The 19,622-nt window shown below is 45.3% G+C and overlaps 1 protein-coding gene across 1 annotated transcript in view; it reads right to left on the bottom strand.

The window, feature by feature from the left end:
• Nucleotides 1-18,929, bottom strand: part of LOC118375493 (cohesin subunit SA-2-like) — a 49,342-nt gene extending 30,413 nt beyond the window's left edge. Inside the window, exons 1-18 of the mRNA XM_052515394.1 lie at nucleotides 18,699-18,929; nucleotides 15,675-15,803; nucleotides 15,513-15,591; nucleotides 14,109-14,261; nucleotides 12,902-13,075; nucleotides 12,507-12,711; nucleotides 12,266-12,417; nucleotides 8,142-8,215; nucleotides 7,900-8,023; nucleotides 7,713-7,811; nucleotides 7,369-7,448; nucleotides 7,140-7,247; nucleotides 5,010-5,121; nucleotides 4,758-4,875; nucleotides 4,576-4,679; nucleotides 4,197-4,289; nucleotides 4,018-4,107; nucleotides 2,784-2,987 (exon numbers count right to left, since the gene is read on the bottom strand). Coding sequence (XP_052371354.1) covers nucleotides 2,784-2,987; nucleotides 4,018-4,107; nucleotides 4,197-4,289; nucleotides 4,576-4,679; nucleotides 4,758-4,875; nucleotides 5,010-5,121; nucleotides 7,140-7,247; nucleotides 7,369-7,448; nucleotides 7,713-7,811; nucleotides 7,900-8,023; nucleotides 8,142-8,215; nucleotides 12,266-12,417; nucleotides 12,507-12,711; nucleotides 12,902-13,075; nucleotides 14,109-14,261; nucleotides 15,513-15,591; nucleotides 15,675-15,718 — 2,013 coding nt within the window. The 5' untranslated portion in view covers nucleotides 15,719-15,803; nucleotides 18,699-18,929. The remainder of the gene's footprint in view (nucleotides 1-2,783; nucleotides 2,988-4,017; nucleotides 4,108-4,196; nucleotides 4,290-4,575; nucleotides 4,680-4,757; nucleotides 4,876-5,009; nucleotides 5,122-7,139; nucleotides 7,248-7,368; nucleotides 7,449-7,712; nucleotides 7,812-7,899; nucleotides 8,024-8,141; nucleotides 8,216-12,265; nucleotides 12,418-12,506; nucleotides 12,712-12,901; nucleotides 13,076-14,108; nucleotides 14,262-15,512; nucleotides 15,592-15,674; nucleotides 15,804-18,698) is intronic.
• Between the last annotated feature and the right edge of the window lie 693 nt (nucleotides 18,930-19,622).

The raw sequence follows: 19,622 nt of genomic DNA, 5'->3' as shown, positions 1-19,622 counted from the left end.
CAACCACACAGACCAGTGTCAGTATCAACCACACAGACCAGTGTCAGTATCAACCACACAGACCAGTGTCAGTATCAACCACACAGACCAGTGTCAGTATCAACCACACAGACCAGTGTCAGTATCAACCACACAGACCAGTGTCAGTATCAACCACACAGACCAGTGTCAGTATCAACCACACAGACCAGTGTCAGTATCAACCACACAGACCAGTGTCAGTATCAACCAGACCACAGACCAGTGTCAGTATCAACCACACAGACCAGTGTCAGTATCAACCACACAGACCAGTGTCAGTATCAACCACACAGACCAGTGTCAGTATCAACCACACAGACCAGTGTCAGTATCAACCACACAGACCAGTGTCAGTATCAACCACACAGACCAGTGTCAGTATCAACCACACAGACCAGTGTCAGTATCAACCACACAGACCAGTGTCAGTATCAACCACACAGACCAGTGTCAGTATCAACCACACAGACCAGTGTCAGTATCAACCACACAGACCAGTGTCAGTATCAACCACACAGACCAGTGTCAGTATCAACCACACAGACCAGTGTCAGTATCAACCACACAGACCAGTGTCAGTATCAACCACACAGACCAGTGTCAGTATCAACCACACAGACCAGTGTCAGTATCAACCACACAGACAACCACACAGACCAGTGTCAGTATCAACCACACAGACCAGTGTCAGTATCAACCACACAGACCAGTGTCCGTATCAACCACACAGACCAGTGTCAGTATCAACCACACAGACCAGACCAGTGTCAGTATCAACCACACAGACCAGTGTCAGTATCAACCACACAGACCAGTGTCAGTATCAACCACACAGACCAGAGTCAGTATCAACCACACAGACCAGTGTCAGTATCAACCACACAGACCAGTGTCAACCACACAGACCAGTGTCAGTATCAACCACACAGACCAGTGTCAGTATCAACCACACAGACAGAGACAGACCAGTGTCAGTATCAACCACACAGACAGAGACAGACCAGTGTCAGTATCAACCACACAGACAGAGACAGACCAGTGTCAGTATCAACCACACAGACAGAGACAGACCAGTGTCAGTATCAACCACACACAGACAGACCAGTGTCAGTATCAACCACACAGACAGAGACAGACCAGTGTCAGTATCGACCACACAGACAGAGACAGACCAGTGTCAGTATCGACCACACAGACAGAGACAGACCAGTGTCAGTATCGACCACACAGACAGAGACAGACCAGTGTCAGTATCGACCACACAGACAGAGACAGACCAGTGTCAGTATCGACCACACAGACAGAGACAGACCAGTGTCAGTATCAACCACACAGACAGAGACAGACCAGTGTCAGTATCGACAGAGACAGACCAGTGTCACACAGACAGAGACAGACCAGTGTCAGTATCGACCACACAGACAGAGACAGACCAGTGTCAGTATCGACCACACAGACAGAGACAGACCAGTGTCAGTATCGACCACACAGACCAGTGTCAACCACACAGACCAGTGTCAGTATCGACCACACAGACCAGTGTCGAGTACCCACACAGACAGACAGTGTCAGTATCAACCACACAGACAGACCAGTGTCAGTATCAACCACACAGACAGACCAGTGTCAGTATCAACCACACAGACAGACCAGTGTCGACCACACAGACAGACCAGTGTCGACCACACAGACAGACCAGTGTCAACCACACAGACAGACCAGTGTCAACCACACAGACAGACCAGTGTCAACCACACAGACAGACCAGTGTCAACCACACAGACAGACCAGTGTCAACCACACAGACAGACCAGTGTCAACCACACAGACAGACCAGTGTCAACCACACAGACAGACCAGTGTCAGTATCAACCACACAGACAGACCAGTGTCAGTATCAACCACACAGACAGACCAGTGTCAGTATCAACCACACAGACAGACCAGTGTCAGTATCAACCACACAGACAGACCAGTGTCAGTATCAACCACACAGACAGACCAGTGTCAGTATCAACCACACAGACAGACCAGTGTCAGTATCAACCACACAGACAGACCAGTGTCAGTATCAACCACACAGACAGACCAGTGTCAGTATCAACCACACAGACAGACCAGTGTCAGTATCAACCACACAGACAGACCAGTGTCAGTATCAACCACACAGACAGACCAGTGTCAGTATCAACCACACAGACAGACCAGTGTCAGTATCAACCACACAGACAGACCAGTGTCAGTATCAACCACACAGACAGACCAGTGTCAGTATCAACCACACAGACAGACCAGTGTCAGTATCAACCACACAGACAGACCAGTGTCAGTATCAACCACACAGACAGACCAGTGTCAGTATCAACCACACAGACAGACCAGTGTCAGTATCAACCACACAGACAGACCAGTGTCAGTATCAACCACACAGACAGACCAGTGTCAGTATCAACCACACAGACAGACCAGTGTCAGTATCAACCACACAGACAGACCAGTGTCAGTATCAACCACACAGACAGACCAGTGTCAGTATCAACCACACAGACAGACCAGTGTCAGTATCAACCACACAAAGACTGGTCCACTCCCCCTAATTGATGTAAAATGAAGGCTGGTGGTAGAAAGTCCCTCTGGCCCAAACAGCTTTCTCACTCAGAGCGCTCTCCTCCAATCCCCTCAACCCTTGTAGGAAGTCCTTTAACTGTCTGTTGATTGTGCACAGGTTCATTCTCCCATTCCCTCATCACTCCCCCTCTCACCTCTTGTAAGAAGTCTTCCAGCAGTCTGTTGAATTTGTCCACCATTTCATCCAGAAGCTGTGACCTGGCGATGTCCACTCTGTTAAAGATGGTAAACTCCTCGTTGCAGAGAGCGTGGTAGGTCTTCGAGCACGCCTCCAGAACCTCTGTGTCTGTGTGTTTCTCCACGATCTCCCTGATCTGACGCAGCAACGCCTCCAAGTGCTAGAAGAAGAGGGAGGGAGTCGGGAAATAGGTTTTAGAGACGTCTTGCAGTGTTATGCATTTGATATTTCACAGCTGTCATTGTACTGCACAGTGCTTTGAATTAGACTCCAGTGTAGGGTCGGGGGTTAGAGTTTGAATTAGACTCCAGTGTAGGGTCGGGGGTTAGAGTTTGAATTAGACTCCAGTGTAGGGTCGGGGGTTAGAGTTTGAATTAGACTCCAGTGTAGGGTCGGGGGTTAGAGTTTGAATTAGACTCCAGTGTAGGGTCGGGGTTAGAGTTTGAATTAGACTACAGTGTAGGGTCGGGGGTTAGAGTTTGAATTAGACTCCAGTGTAGGGTCGGGGGGTTAGAGTTTGAATTAGACTCCAGTGTAGGGTCGGGGGTTAGAGTTTGAATTAGACTACAGTGTAGGGTCGGGGGTTAGAGTTTGAATTAGACTCCAGTGTAGGGTCGGGGGTTAGAGTTTGAATTAGACTCCAGTGTAGGGTCGGGGGTTAGAGTTTGAATTAGACTCCAGTGTAGGGTCGGGGGTTAGAGTTTGAATTAGACTCCAGTGTAGGGTCGGGGGTTAGAGTTTGAATTAGACTCCAGTGTAGGGTCGGGGGTTAGAGTTTGAATTAGACTCCAGTGTAGGGTCGGGGGTTAGAGTTTGAATTAGACTCCAGTGTAGGGTCGGGGGTTAGAGTTTGAATTAGACTCCAGTGTAGGGTCGGGGGTTAGAGTTTGAATTAGACTCCAGTGTAGGGTCGGGGGTTAGAGTTTGAATTAGACTCCAGAGTAGGTGTAGGGTCGGGGTTAGAGTTTGAATTAGACTCCAGTGTAGGGTCGGGGTTAGAGTTTGAATTAGACTACAGTGCAGGGAATCGGGGGGGTTAGAGTTTGAATTAGACTCCAGTGTAGGGTCGGGGGTTAGAGTTTGAATTAGACTCCAGTGTAGGGTCGGGGGTTAGAGTTTGAATTAGACTCCAGTGTAGGGTCGGGGGTTAGAGTTTGAATTAGACTCCAGTGTAGGGTCGGGGGTTAGACCTTCTCTAGTCGTCCTGTGGTGTAGATATCCAGGTCAAAGAACTGAGGGAGCTGCAGCAGGTTGGTCACCTTCTCTGTATCTATGGAGTACTGAAACAAAGAGAGGCAGCACACTCACACACAGTACTGCATGCAGGGGACACACTTTTATTAGAGAGGGTGAAGGTGTAGTGTCCTACCTTGGCCAGCAGAGGGGGTAATGTCACAGCAAACAGCTCTGTCATTCTGGTCCTGTCATCTAGCTGGGTCTTCTTCTCCTTCGCTGTCATCACCTGGCGGGAGAACAAACACTATTGTAAATACAACCCATGTTTATTTATTTTCCCTTTTGTACTTAAAACATTTGCACATAGTAACAAAACTTTACATAGCCATGACATTTGAAATGTCTTTAATCTTTTGAAACTCGTGAGTGTGATGTTTACTGTTCATTTTTTATTGTTTATTATCTATTTTGCTTGCTTTGGCAATATAAACATATGTTTCCCATGCCAATGAAGCCCATTGACTTGAGAGACAGAGAGAGTTCCCTTTTCTGACCAGTCTAGAGTGTCTTACCCTCTTCCCAGTTCCGCGGCCTACGGGCGGGTGGCACTCAGCTGCCTGGCGCACCGTACACAGCATTATCTCTATGAGAGCCGTCTCCTGTCTGTCTGTCAGGGCTACACACAGCAGATATATTAGAGACAAGGTATAGAGGTTATGGGTCAAAGGTCAAGTATAGAGGTCAGAGGTCATACCTTCCTCCCCTGGCACAGGGTCGTCCAGTAGCAGGCTGGTCATACACTCCCAGTCCTTCAGTAGGTCTGCTCCACTCTCCCACAGAGAGTCCACCAGGTACGCAGCGTGCTCATGGAGCTGGAATATACACGGGAGAGATAAGCAGGGACAGGGTATTTCTCCCAGTGAGTCTTGTAAGTATGCAGCATGTTCATGGAGGTAGAGACAGGGTCAGAGACCGTGTGTGTGTGTGTGTGTGTGTGTGTGTGTACCTCGCTCTCCAGGAAGAAGAAAACAGTAGTTTTGATGAGGTTGGCATTGGGGCTTTGTCTTCCTCTCCTCTTGGGGGCGCCCTCCTCTTCTGGCTCCCGCGTACTGAACAGTCTGGAGAGCAGAGTCACGAGTATTAGATTTCGAAAACTATATCAAATTACCCTATCTATACAAAAGTATGTGGACACCCCTTCAAATTAGTGGATTTGGCTATTTCAGCAACACCCGTTACTGACAGGTGTATAAAAATCAGGCACGTTGTCATGCAATCTCCATAGACAAACATTAACAGTAGAATGGCCTTACTGAAGAGCTCAGTGACCTTCAATGTGACACCATCAAAAAGTCAGTTAATTAAATTTCTAGCCCTGCTAGAGCTGCCCCAGTCAACTAAGTGGTGTTATTGTGAAGTGGGAACTTCTAGGAGAAACAACGGCTCAGCAGCGAAATGGTAGGCCACACAAGCTCACAGAACGGGACTGCTGAGTACTGAGGTGCGTACAAATCTGTCCTTGTTTGCAACTCACTACTGAGCTCCAAACGGCCTCTGGAAGCAACTTCAGCACAAGAACTGTTCATCGAGAGACTCATGAAATGGGTTTCCATGGCCGAGCAGCCACACACAAGCCTAAGATCACCATGCGCGACGCCAAGCATATGGGTGGTTGTAAAGATGGGGAGAGGTCTGTCCATAATAACGAGATGCTCTGCTGCAGGCTCTAGTTTTGTCTTATCTTGATTATGGTCCAGTCATGTGGTCGAGTGCTACAAGGAAAGACCTAGTTAAGCTGCAGCTGGCCCACAACAGAGCAGCATGTCTTGCTCTTCATTGTAAACAGAGCTGATATAAATACTATGCATGCCAGTCTCTCTTGGTTAAGAGTTGAGGAGAGACTGACTGTTTCTTATAAAAATAAGTGATGCAATGTGTGGAAAAACCCAAATTGTTTGCATAGTGAACTTACACACACTTCCTCCACCAGACAAATCCAGATCATATTCAACTAAATGTACAGTATGATATAGAGCCATGTAACTCCTATCTCATATTGCTCAAATGAACAGCAAATCCGGTTTCAAAAAACAAATAAAGCAACACCTCGCGGCACAGCGCCTCTCCTCTATTTGACATAGACAGTTTGTGTATTGACATGTATCTATGCCTTTAAAGAAATGTCATTGATGCAGTTCTGTCCTTGAGCTGTTGTCTATTAATGTATTATGTCATGTTTCATGTGGACCCCAGGAAGAGTAGCTGCTGCTTCGCAAACAGCGAACGGGGATCCTGATAAAATACCAAAGCGTCGGCTGGAGAGGTGTAAAGCTCGCCACAATTGGACTCTGGAGCAGTGAAAAGCTTTCTCTGGAGGGATGAATCACGCTTCACCATCTGGCAGTCCGACAAAGTAATCTGGGTTTGGTGGATGCCATGAGAACGTTACCTGCCCCAATGCAGAGTGCCAACTGTAACGTTTGGCGGAGGAAGAATGGTCTGGGGCTAGGCCCCTTAGCTCCAGTGAAAGGAATTTTTAACGCTACAGCATACAATGACGTTCTGGAACGACCTCACCAATGCTCTTGTGGCTGAATGGAAGCAAGTCCCCGCAGCAACGTTCCAACATCTAGTGGAAAGTTTTCCCAGAAGAGTAGAGGCTGTTATAGCAGTAAAGGGGGGACCAACTTCATATTAATGTCCATGATTTTGGAATGAGATATTTGATGAGCAGGTGTCCATATACTTTTGGTCATGTAGTGTATATAAACCTCACTTATAGGCACGAGCCCAGCCTAAATAAAACAGACAAGGAATGTGTCCACGCCAGAAAACCATATCCCAGATCTACCAACCTCAAGTTCCTACTCTCTCCTTCTCCTCGCACCCCCTTTCTCCTCCTGCCTGCCCCTCTCTTTCTCTACCCCATCCACCTTCCTCTATCTCTCGCTGTTCCAGGGAAGAAACCAGACATGGGGTTTTAGCATCACATTTGACATTTTGCAGGACGATCTCTTGAACTGCACCATCTTGTTTTCAAGAGTGTTTTGATTGATTGATAGGACTTAAGAGAACATAAATACATGATAGAAGAATGTGTGACAACAGATTAAATAAAAACTGAAATAAATCCTACTTCTTGAAGAGGAACTCCCCGGCTGCTATGGCGACCGGTCGGTGGGCGGAGTAGACCAGGTGATAGACGCTCTCACAGTCCTCCGGGCTCAGTACCTCATCTGTACTACTGTAATACACACACAATACATACAGTCCTCCAGGCTCAGTACCTCATCTGTACTACTGTAATACACACAGTATAGATTAAACACAAATTAAACACTGAAAGCTGAACTGTAGCAACTTACTGTAGTACCAGAGTGAGCAGTTTAATTGCTTGTACTGCGACATCGTACTCCTTGTCTAGAGTCATGGAGACGATGCGGTCCTGTGAAGGGAGGAAATGAATGACAAAGATTTCAGATTTAGCTGAAATAATTATACTCAAAATCAACAGGTGATAGTAGTGGTTCAGGCAGGAAAGACCTCTACTCAAACCCGTTGGGGCCACCCATATGAAAACTCATGAATGTACTACTTCCTGCAAGCCCTGTTGGATAAAATAGTCTGCTAAATGGCATTGGTTATGAAATTTGAGCCTTGAGGCAACTAGTTGTAGTGTGCTAATGTGTCCATCAGGTGGCTCTCTGACCTTGAAGCGGCTGGTGAACAGCTCCAGTCTGGTGTTCAGTTCTCTGTTGTAGTAGAGACCCTGCAGAGCTGTCAAACATTTCAGACGTACCTCGCCTTGCTACACACACACACACACACACACGTTAGATTTACACTCCTAACTCAAACACAACACCTTGCTGACAAGCATGCGCACTCTCCCTCACCTTGTCGTGCATGGTCCAGCCTACGTATTTCAGGTAGCTGTCGTTGAGGAAGGCATCACTGTACAGCTTCATCCACATTCCTATCTCCTCTATAGTGATAGCTCTGATCTCTGCTATGGCATCACTGTAACACAACACACAACCTTCATAATACATTTTCCCTCTGTATAGAGGGTATCTCAAATGAAATCCATCCTATTTATGATCATTACTATGATGGGAACAATGGACAGGCCACGTACCGATACCGGTGTACAAACACACCCTTGAATATAGCATTCATCATGTTTTCAATTTCGTCCTGATTTTCTTGAAGCTGCAATTAGAACAAGAAATCAGTAAGATACAATTTTGATCAGGGTTCATCAGGCTGAACTTCAAGATAACCAAACATTACAGAGAGATAGCTAGTATAGTTATGAAGGCACTGAGGTGTGTAATTACAGTGTTTCATGTTGTTCTGGTGGGGTTGTATTAGTAGGAGAAAGCAGTGTTTCATGTTGTTCTGGTGGGGTTGTATTAGTAGGAGACAGCAGTGTTTCATGTTGTTCTGGTGGGGTTGTATTAGTAGGAGACAGCAGTGTTTCATGTTGTTCTGGTGGGGTTGTATTAGTAGGAGAAAGCAGTGTTTCATGTTGTTCTGGTGGGGTTGTATTAGTAGGTTCTGCAGTGTTTCATGTTGTTCTGGTGGGGTTGTATTAGTAGGAGACAGCAGTGTTTCATGTTGTTCTGGTGGGGTTGTATTAGTAGGAGACAGCAGTGTTTCATGTTGTTCTGGTGGGGTTGTATTAGTAGGAGACAGCAGTGTTTCATGTTGTTCTGGTGGGGTTGTATTAGTAGGAGACAGCAGTGTTTCATGTTGTTCTGGTGGGGTTGTATTAGTAGGAGACAGCAGTGTTTCATGTTGTTCTGGTGGGGTTGTATTAGTAGGAGAACGCAGTGTTTCATGTTGTTCTGGTGGGGTTGTATTAGTAGGAGAAAGCAGTGTTTCATGTTGTTCTGGTGGGGTTGTATTAGTAGGAGACAGCAGTGTTTCATGTTGTTCTGGTGGGGTTGTATTAGTAGGAGACAGCAGTGTTTCATGTTGTTCTGGTGGGGTTGTATTAGTAGGAGAAAGCAGTGTTTCATGTTGTTCTGTTGTTCTGGGGGGTTGTATTAGTAGGAGACAGCAGTGTTTCATGTTGTTCTGGTGGGGTTGTATTAGTAGGAGACAGCAGTGTTTCATGTTGTTCTGGTGGGGTTGTATTAGTAGGAGACAGCAGTGTTTCATGTTGTTCTGGTGGGGTTGTATTAGTAGGAGACAGCAGTGTTTCATGTTGTTCTGGTGGGGTTGTATTAGTAGGAGAAAGCAGTGTTTCATGTTGTTCTGGTAGGGTTGTATTAGTAGGAGAAAGCAGTGTTTCATGTTGTTCTGGTGGGGTTGTATTAGTAGGAGACAGCAGTGTTTCATGTTGTTCTGGTAGGGTTGTATTAGTAGGAGACAGCAGTGTTTCATGTTGTTCTGGTAGGGTTGTATTAGTAGGAGACAGCAGTGTTTCATGTTGTTCTGGTAGGGTTGTATTAGTAGGAGACAGCAGTGTTTCATGTTGTTCTGGTAGGGTTGTATTAGTAGGAGACAGCAGTGTTTCATGTTGTTCTGGTAGGGTTGTGTTAGAAGTAGGAGACAGCAGTGTTTCATGTTGCTCTGGTGGGGGTTGTATTAGTAGGAGACAGCAGTGTTTCATGTTGCTCTGGTGGGGGTTGTATTAGTAGGAGACAGCAGTGTTTCATGTTGTTCTGGTAGGGTTGTATTAGTAGGAGACAGCAGTGTTTCATGTTGTTCTGGTAGGGTTGTATTAGTAGGAGACAGCAGTGTTTCATGTTGTTCTGGTAGGGTTGTATTAGTAGGAGACAGCAGTGTTTCATGTTGTTCTGGTAGGGTTGTATTAGTAGGAGACAGCAGTGTTTCATGTTGTTCTGGTAGGGTTGTATTAGTAGGAGACAGCAGTGTTTCATGTTGTTCTGGTAGGGTTGTATTAGTAGGAGACAGCAGTGTTTCATGTTGTTCTGGTGGGGGTTGTATTAGTAGGAGACAGCAGTGTTTCATGTTGTTCTGGTAGGGTTGTATTAGTAGGAGACAGCAGTGTTTCATGTTGTTCTGGTGGGGTTGTATTAGTAGGAGACAGCAGTGTTTCATGTTGTTCTGGTAGGGTTGTATTAGTAGGAGACAGCAGTGTTTCATGTTGTTCTGGTAGGGTTGTGTTAGTAGGAGACAGCAGTGTTTCAGACAGCAGTGTTTCATGTTGTTCTGGTAGGGTTGTATTAGTAGGAGACAGCAGTGTTTCATGTTGTTCTGGTAGGGTTGTATTAGTAGGAGACAGCAGTGTTTCATGTTGTTCTGGTAGGGTTGTATTAGTAGGAGACAGCAGTGTTTCATGTTGTTCTGGTAGGGTTGTATTAGTAGGAGACAGCAGTGTTTCATGTTGTTCTGGTGGGGTTGTATTAGTAGGAGACAGCAGTGTTTCATGTTGTTCTGGTAGGGTTGTATTAGTAGGAGACAGCAGTGTTTCATGTTGTTCTGGTGGGGTAGTATTAGTAGGAGACAGCAGTGTTTCATGTTGTTCTGGTAGGGTTGTATTAGTAGGAGACAGCAGTGTTTCATGTTGTTCTGGTAGGGTTGTGTTAGAAGTAGGAGACAGCAGTGTTTCATGTTGCTCTGGTGGGGGTTGTATTAGTAGGAGACAGCAGTGTTTCATGTTGTTCTGGTAGGGTTGTATTAGTAGGAGACAGCAGTGTTTCATGTTGTTCTGGTAGGGTTGTATTAGTAGGAGACAGCAGTGTTTCATGTTGTTCTGGTAGGGTTGTATTAGTAGGAGACAGCAGTGTTTCATGTTGTTCTGGTAGGGTTGTATTAGTAGGAGACAGCAGTGTTTCATGTTGTTCTGGTAGGGTTGTATTAGTAGGAGACAGCAGTGTTTCATGTTGTTCTGGTAGGGTTGTATTAGTAGGAGACAGCAGTGTTTCATGTTGTTCTGGTGGGGTTGTATTAGTAGGAGAGAGCAGTGTTTCATGTTCTGGTAGGGTTGTGTTAGAAGTAGGAGACAGCAGTGTTTCATGTTGTTCTGGTAGGGTTGTATTAGTAGGAGAAAGCAGTGTTTCATGTTGTTCTGGTAGGGTTGTATTAGTAGGAGACAGCAGTGTTTCATGTTGTTCTGGTAGGGTTGTATTAGTAGGAGACAGCAGTGTTTCATGTTGTTCTGGTAGGGTTGTATTAGTAGGAGACAGCAGTGTTTCATGTTGTTCTGGTGGGGTTGTATTAGTAGGAGACAGCAGTGTTTCATGTTCTGGTAGGGTTGTGTTAGAAGTAGGAGACAGCAGTGTTTCATGTTGTTCTGGTAGGGTTGTATTAGTAGGAGACAGCAGTGTTTCATGTTCTGGTAGGGTTGTGTTAGAAGTAGGAGACAGCAGTGTTTCATGTTGTTCTGGTAGGGTTGTATTAGTAGGAGACAGCAGTGTTTCATGTTGTTCTGGTAGGGTTGTATTAGTAGGAGACAGCAGTGTTTCATGTTGTTCTGGTGGGGTTGTATTAGTAGGAGACAGCAGTGTTTCATGTTCTGGTAGGGTTGTGTTAGAAGTAGGAGACAGCAGTGTTTCATGTTGTTCTGGTAGGGTTGTATTAGTAGGAGAAAGCAGTGTTTCATGTTGTTCTGGTAGGGTTGTATTAGTAGGAGACAGCAGTGTTTCATGTTGTTCTGGTAGGGTTGTATTAGTAGGAGACAGCAGTGTTTCATGTTGTTCTGGTAGGGTTGTATTAGTAGGAGACAGCAGTGTTTCATGTTGTTCTGGTAGGGTTGTATTAGTAGGAGACAGCAGTGTTTCATGTTGTTCTGGTAGGGTTGTATTAGTAGGAGACAGCAGTGTTTCATGTTGTTCTGGTAGGGTTGTATTAGTAGGAGACTGCAGTGTTTCATGTTCTGGTGGGGTCGCAGTAGAATGATCGGGCAGATGGAAGCCCAGTGGGACATGTTCTGTAAACTAGGACACAGCCATTGATGCCAGCTCAACCACAGGGCCTAGTAGAACCCTTTAACTCTGTCTGACTGCAGGCTAACTGACTGGTTATGCTCCTACAGCATGTATGCTCCTCATCTCTAAATGTAATACATCGTCTGATTGGAAAACAACTCTCACGAAGATCCTGCACCTGGGTAACTTGTCTGTGCAGTGAGGGTGTTTTAGAAAGCACATTATGAGAAGCAGCGAGAGCAGACAACCCTGGAAGGAAAACGTGAGCCAAACTAATCTTAAACCAAAGGCCCAAGAAGCCTTACCCAGTTCCCCAACCCCTAACCCAGGAGGAGCCTAACTCTGACCTCATCCCGCTCACCTCTTTGCGTTTCTGCAGCAGTAGCTCCAGCCGGTCGTTGGCTCTCTTGGCGACATTCTTGTTTCTCTCTGTCTCGTACTGCCGCTGTGTGTTGTCCATGTTGATGCTCAGGTTCAGAGCTACATTCACCAGGGCTGTCATCAGTTTCATAGCTAAACACACACAGTTAATCAGCGTGCCCAGGGAAGCCAGAAATAACCGACTAACACAGACAGACATATCCCCTCACCAACTCTATTACCTGCCAGTGTGCTGGTGTGCCTGAAGGCTCGGACCTGTGAGTCCGACAGTCCGGTGAGGAGCGATATGACTGTGTCCATGAGGTACTCATCATAGATGATGCTGTACTGACACTGTCTCACCAAGACAGCAATGAACTCACAGAAACTACCCTTAAACTTCTTCCACAGCGGACCTGCCATGGTCAGAGGGTAGTCTCCGCTGTCCTATAGAGGGGGAGGAGGAGGAGGGTGGAGAGAGAGAGAAGGTTTATGGGAGTTATGACTTCACTATTGCATGCAACTCAAAGGGTAATGACATCTAGAACTGAACCAATCAAATGGTACATTTCAGGTGACTGACTAAACTTTAACCCAGAGTGATGCACCTACCACGTCTCACACACACAAAACATACCTCGTCAAACTCCTCTGTCATCCTCCTGATGATCTCAGAGTTCTGCATGTTTCGGAACATCTCTCCACTGACCACTCCTTTACAGCCAGAACACTGGATGAAGAAGTTGATGAGGTCTAGCAGAGCCATGTCCCTGTCGGTTTTATATGCCTCAATCCAGTCATCCACCACAGACTGGAGCCAGGACAAACAGCAGAGATAGACAATAAGTACAACTAACATATGTGTTTCAACGCTAATAAAGCTGATCTGGTCATTCAATAATCAAGAACTGTTGATAATCAAATAAACAATTGGCCTGTTAAAGGCCTAAATCACTTCTGTGTGTAGGCTCACATATACACTATGCTTTTCACACACTGTAAATGTTACAAACACTATATACAAAAGTATGTGGACACCCATATGAGTGGATTCGGCTATTTCAGCCACACCAGTTGCTGACAGGTGTATAAAAAAAATTAAATATAGTCGGGCACACAGCCATGCCTTCTCCATAGACAAAGATTGACCGTATAATGGCCTTACTGAAGAACGCAGTGACTTTCAACGTAGCACCGTCCTAGGATGCCACCTCTCCAACAAGTCAGTGTGTCAAATTTCTGCCCTGCTAGAGCTGCCCCGGTCAACTGTTGTTGTGAAGTGGAAATGTCTAGGACCAACAACTTGGCGAAGTGGTAGGTCACACAAGCTCACTGAACACGATTGCCAAGTGCTGAAGCGTGTAAAAATCACCTGTCCTTGGTTGCAAGCCTCACTACAGAGTTCCAAACTGCCTCTGGAAGCAACATCAGCACAAGTACTGTTCGTCGAGAGATTCATGAAATGGGTTTCCATGGCCAAGCAGCCGCACACAAGCCTAAGATAACTATGCGCAATGCCAAGCGTCAACTGGAGTGGTGTAAAGCTCGCTGCCTTGGGAACAACAAATTGCAAGCCAGCACGAATCGCCCAGCGTCAGTGCCCGACTAGTAACCGGAAGGTTACGAGTTCAAACCCCCGAGCTGGCAAGGTACAAATCTGTCATTCTGCCCCTGAACAGGCAGTTAACCCACTGTTCCCAGGCTGTCATTGAAAATAAGAATATGTTCTTAACTGACTTGCCTGGTTAAATAAAGGTAAAATTAAAATGCCTAAGATTTGGGAATGAGATGTTTGAAGAGCAGCTGTCCACATACTTTTGGTCAAGCAGCGGATACACACACACCTGCATGGCGCTTTTGCCCATCTTGACAACCTCGAACAGCATCAGGTTCTCCATGCCATTCTCCTGGTAGTGGCCGTTCATCCTCCCTGCTCCCCCCACTCCCTTCCCTCCTTTACCCTTCTCTCCTGCCACCTTCTTCCCCTTCTTCCCCCCCTGGGATGGAGGGAGTGGTAGAGAGAAAGAGTTGAAAAGTCAATAAAGGTGTAAACAGCATAATACTTACTAATATTACGTGGTGTGTATACAGTAGCTTGAGGATGAAGTGAACATTACGTGGTGTGTATACAGTAGCTTGAGGATGAAGTGAACATTACGTGGTGTGTATACAGTAGCTTGAGGATGTAGTGAACATTACGTGGTGTGTATACAGTAGCTTGAGGATGAGGTGAACATTACGTGGTGTGTATACAGTAGCTTGAGGATGAAGTGAACATTACGTGGTGTGTATACAGTAGCTTGAGGATGAGGTGAACATTACGTGGTGTGTATACAGTAGCTTGAGGATGAAGTGAACATTACGTGGTGTGTATACAGTAGCTTGAGGATGAAGTGAACTTTACGTGGTGTGTATACAGTAGCTTGAGGATGAGGTGAACATTACGTGGTGTGTATACAGTAGCTTGAGGATGAAGTGAACATTACGTGGTGTGTATACAGTAGCTTGAGGATGAAGTGAACATTACGTGGTGTGTATTGATGGGTTGCATGTTTTGTCACAATATTGTTTTGAACGTACGTTTTGGACTGATGCCCGAATGAGCATTCTACTTAATGCATCATCAAAAAGCGCTGATGAAGATTTAATCAAAAAATGCATTACATTGGAAATACAATGACATTCCAAGGGAGGGTCAAATAATTAGTAGGAAAATCTTTTGATGTCACCAGATTGACTTTAGATGCAGTATAACGTTAGTTAGCTAGCTAACATTGAGGGGAGGCCATCAGATTTGAGCTCGCTAACTTTAGCATTGCTAGCCATTTTTGACCAACTTTGCTAGCTAATAACAACATTGCCATCTCTTTAAAGTAAATTTGACGACATGATAATGCTGGAAACGTTGTTACCTACTAAATATTTTACTACTTTACCAATGTCATGGTATTCCCAGGCACTATAGTGTAATTTAGACTAAACAGTAGTTAGCCTCCATCCAGAATGACTGGGGTTATCACCACTTTAGGACATTGCCGATAGAGGACATCTTTGTGAACATTCATAACAATGGCATGACCAAAACAGAAGTGCAACCTATGAACAGCGTGAGGAAGAGGTTAAAAAAAATATGGTGAGGTGTATAGCGTGAGGAAGAGGTTCTAATATTACGTTGTGGTGTACAGAGTGAGGAAGGGGTTACAATATGCTGTGGTGTATAGCTTGAGGAAGACGAGGCCTGTTCGTACCTTTCCTTTGGTTGGGTTGATACTGACATCAGGCGCCTCAGAGAAGTCTGTGTCTGAGGAGAAACGGGTGTCCGAATCCCTGGCAAAAACATACACATTAGAAAGTCTGCTGCATGCCGGTTGACACTCACACTCACACACACCATGGAAGTAGCCACTTACTGAGGATAGTGGAACTCTGACGGTAACTCTGGTGCTGCTATCATTTCTCTATCATGTCTGACCCAACTCAAATAAGAACAGACCTCAGATCCTCAGTGTCCACAAGAGAGTGGAACGGTAGCATAGGACCTGGAGGAGAAAACAGAAAGGGTAAAGAATGCATGGGTATTGGAGTTACATTCAGAGAAGACAGCATCCTGACTGGTTGCATCACTGCCTGGTATGGTAACTGCTCGGCCTCCGACCGCAATGGCACTACAGGGGGTAGAGCGAACGGCCCAGTACACCACTAGGACCAAGCTTCCTGCCATCCAGGACCTCTATACCAGGCGAGAGAGGAAGGCCCTAAAAATTGTCAAAGACTCCAGCCACCCTAGTCATAGACTGTTCTCTCTGCTACCGCACAGCAAGCGGTACCAGAGCGCCAAATCTAGGTGCAAGAGGCTTTTTAACAGCTTCTACCCTCAAGCCATAAGACTCCTGAACATCTAATCAAATGGCTACCCAGGCTATTTGCAGTGCCCCCCCTCTTTACACCACTGCTACTCTCTGTTGTAATCATCTATGCATAGTCACTTTAATATCTCTGCCTACATGTTCATACTACCTCAACTAAACAGTGCCCCAGCACATGGACTCTGTATCGGTACCCCCCTGTATATAGTCTCGATATTGTTTATTTTACGGCTGCTCTTTAGTTACTTTTATCTCTTATCCATATTTTTTTGAAACTGCATTGTTGGTTAGGGCCGGCCCGTAAGTAAGCATTTCACCTGTTGTATTCGGCGCATGTGAGTAATACAATTTAATTTGAGAGGAGTTGTATGATAACCTGCTGCTGAACTTCTACAAAATACACATTGCATCCCCTGAACAGGCCTCAGTATCAGCCAGTGGTTCTTCACACACAGACAAAAAAAAAACACAAAAATACTGCTTTCACATGGTAACAGGGGGCGGGCTCTATCCCTCCTGTCATGCTCAACTGTGAGCTGATTGGCTATGTCGTTCCTTGGTTTACAGGAAACATCACCCCAGGGCTGGACATTGGAACGTCCCCTGTGACCATATAAAGGAGAGTTCACTTCATCCTCCGTTAGAGATCCTAACCAATCAGAACAAAGTATTAACACTAGTTGACATATTACAAAGCAAACTGCAGGGAGCAGAGAGTGGGATACTCAACCAAATTACGACATTAAAAACACACATCTAATAGTTTTCATTTTTATTTATAAAAATGAATCAACAATATTGTTAATACTAGTATGTCGTCAGGACGAGTTTTGAGCTACAGGAGGCCAAAATGAGCCTAGCAGCGACCCTATCCTGGGTGTGTCTTAATTACGATCGGGGCATACTGTACTGAGGATTACAGTAGGTGTGTCAATCAAAAAATGAATTGTAAGGACCAACGAGGAATCAATTGCATTTGACTGTAAAATAAAATTGCTCGTGTCTGTAAGTAACCGGTTTATGATTTTTTTGCAGGTTGTAAAAAGCTTATGGGGGAGAAGTGGGGCATCTTTACCCTCATCAACCAGTGAGATGTAAGGAATGGGAAATGGATGGATTCAAACTCAACTTTAAAATGCCAGATAGCAAAGTACTTTATCCCATGGTCTTGAATTAGAACGCGTGACATCCAATACACATTCGACAATTCCAATGGACATTAGACTTATTTCATGTTATCTAATTGCCCAAAGCCATTATTACAAGCTAAATTCATACATACTTTGTTTGAAATTGGGTCAAATGCAGCTACACATGCTAGCAGTGTATTGTACAATACAACTTGAACTGTATTGCCAAGCAATAAAGCAGCATCAGCAAGCAACATCCTATGTTTCTTATTGCACAAGCGGAGACAGTATTCGCTCTGGCTGGTTGACTAGAGAGGAAGCCTTGAAGATGGGGACTGAAAAAGTGGCGCCAAACCCGGGTGCCTGGCCAACACAAAGCACGTTAAAACTATATTAGCGATAACTAACGTCGTCGAAATAACCGACGGAGAGCATCCTGAACAAGACTAGCTACCGTTGGCTAGGTAGTATGACAGCCGCTCTCCTGGGTTTGCTCAGTGACGGCCACTGTCCAGAATAGACACCGGTATAATGTCGAGAGGTTGCCCGGACTGGCTTGCCAAAGAGCTAGCCAGCTAACGAAGCTAGCTAGCTTAACATCATCAGCTGTCATCAGAACGTCACCCTTTACGTACATGAAAATAACAACTTGCCTTCTACGGCTAACGTTAAACCAAGAGTTAAAATGGTATCCTTCAAGTAACGGTAGTACCCACTTTTCTGTAAACTAACTAGTTACAGTTCAAACAGGGTAAAAACACTCGCGAAAATCTCAATTTTGACTGGGTAGCTAACTAACGTTAGCTTAGCATAGATGCAGCATAGCTACCATTCTCCATCTTGTTATGTTAGCTAGCTAGTTTCATGGCTAGTTAGCTAATTAGCCATGTTAACATTAGCTATCCTAGCCCGTTGCCTGCAATCGGAGTTCGGATAGCCAGCCATATTATCAATAAAACAGTTGATATTTAGCTAGCTAGCTAATACGGCGTGGCCCTCAAAGTTAATGTAAATATCTAAATTAGCTTGTTTATACAACACACTTGTTGTGGAGCAACAATACAACCATTTAGTTACATAAAAACACCTCGTCCCTACGTCCTCCATCTTGCCTCGGGAGTTCCGATACGTTTCCTACCTAACGTTAACTCTCCAACTGAACAACATTTATTGGATGTAAACAAACAGTTTTATATATTAGCTTAGCTAGCTTGCTAGATACGTTTCAGTGAAATGGGTCTACTTTCGGATATGCGTAACACAGATTCTAGACAACAAAAAAAGTAGCTTACAGCGCCAGCGGCTAGCTTACGACTTTCCGTAGCTAGCAGCCTCCGCACTTATAGCCTGTTAGCTAGCTAGCATGAGAAGCTAGCTACCAAAAAATTGCTACAAACCAACTAACTTCGAGATTCCACTCCGCCATTTTATAACTTACCCCGTTATTCAATGTATTTCCAAACGAGATACTACTTTGTTGAATCGTTGTTTGTTCTTGTATTGATATTACCACGATTTCCGCAAATGAGTTTGAAACTGGCGGTCAGAGGCGGTTTTGGACGCTCTCTCACCCCGCCACTTGCTCCGTAGTAGGGTTTGTTATTTCGACGATGAGGGGGAAGGAAAACTCTTGGTGCACAGCTGCCCCCTAGCGGCCAGATGAAATACTTCCGATTCCCCGTGACCGTAAGTGATCTGACATCTAGCGGTTATTTACAAGCTGTGCAGCTGCCAGCTACCAGCAAGTACGTGACAGATGGGGGTTGGATGGCCCTACTGCTGAGTTTCTAAACCTAAAGGCGCAACATCGCAAGACTTCCGGATACGCTTGCAAAGACCAAACAGGCCAGGGTTTGGGGTTTGATACAGGGGTCATGTCCCCACCACATTCTGAAATTGCCCCCCCACCACAAGTTTTATCATTGCAATGTGATACAAAAAACGGCAATGGTGTGCTTTAGGACCATGCGGACGCCTCCGAGCGGTCAGATTGGCTGTTTGGAGTGGTCATCAGGCTGTATTTAGGACTCACAGACACCACAGAGTTGGCAGACAGGCTATGTGAAGGCAAAGCTTCTGGAAGGCTGTCTGGACCAGCACTGGAGAGTTGAGCTTAGGTCAGTGTGTTTGTGTTGCGCTCATTCACCGAGTTGTAAAAGCAAGCAGAGCAGAAACTGGCTACTCATTAGTTTACTGATTTAGCTGTCAAGGTAAATGCTGTTTAACTTTACATAATTTTTTTGAACTATTGTTTATTTGCAGTGCTGAGCTAGTATTGTAACTGACATGTAATGTTAGCTAATGTTTCATTCCCTCTTAACTGAGGTGAATATATAAGCTACACTAACTAGTAGCTACCACA

Source organism: Oncorhynchus keta, chromosome 4 (assembly GCF_023373465.1).
Source record: "Oncorhynchus keta strain PuntledgeMale-10-30-2019 chromosome 4, Oket_V2, whole genome shotgun sequence".
Classification (NCBI taxonomy): Eukaryota; Metazoa; Chordata; class Actinopteri; order Salmoniformes; family Salmonidae; genus Oncorhynchus; species Oncorhynchus keta.
The sequence above is the reverse complement of the archived record's forward strand: the minus strand, read 5'-3'. Positions and strand labels throughout refer to the sequence as shown.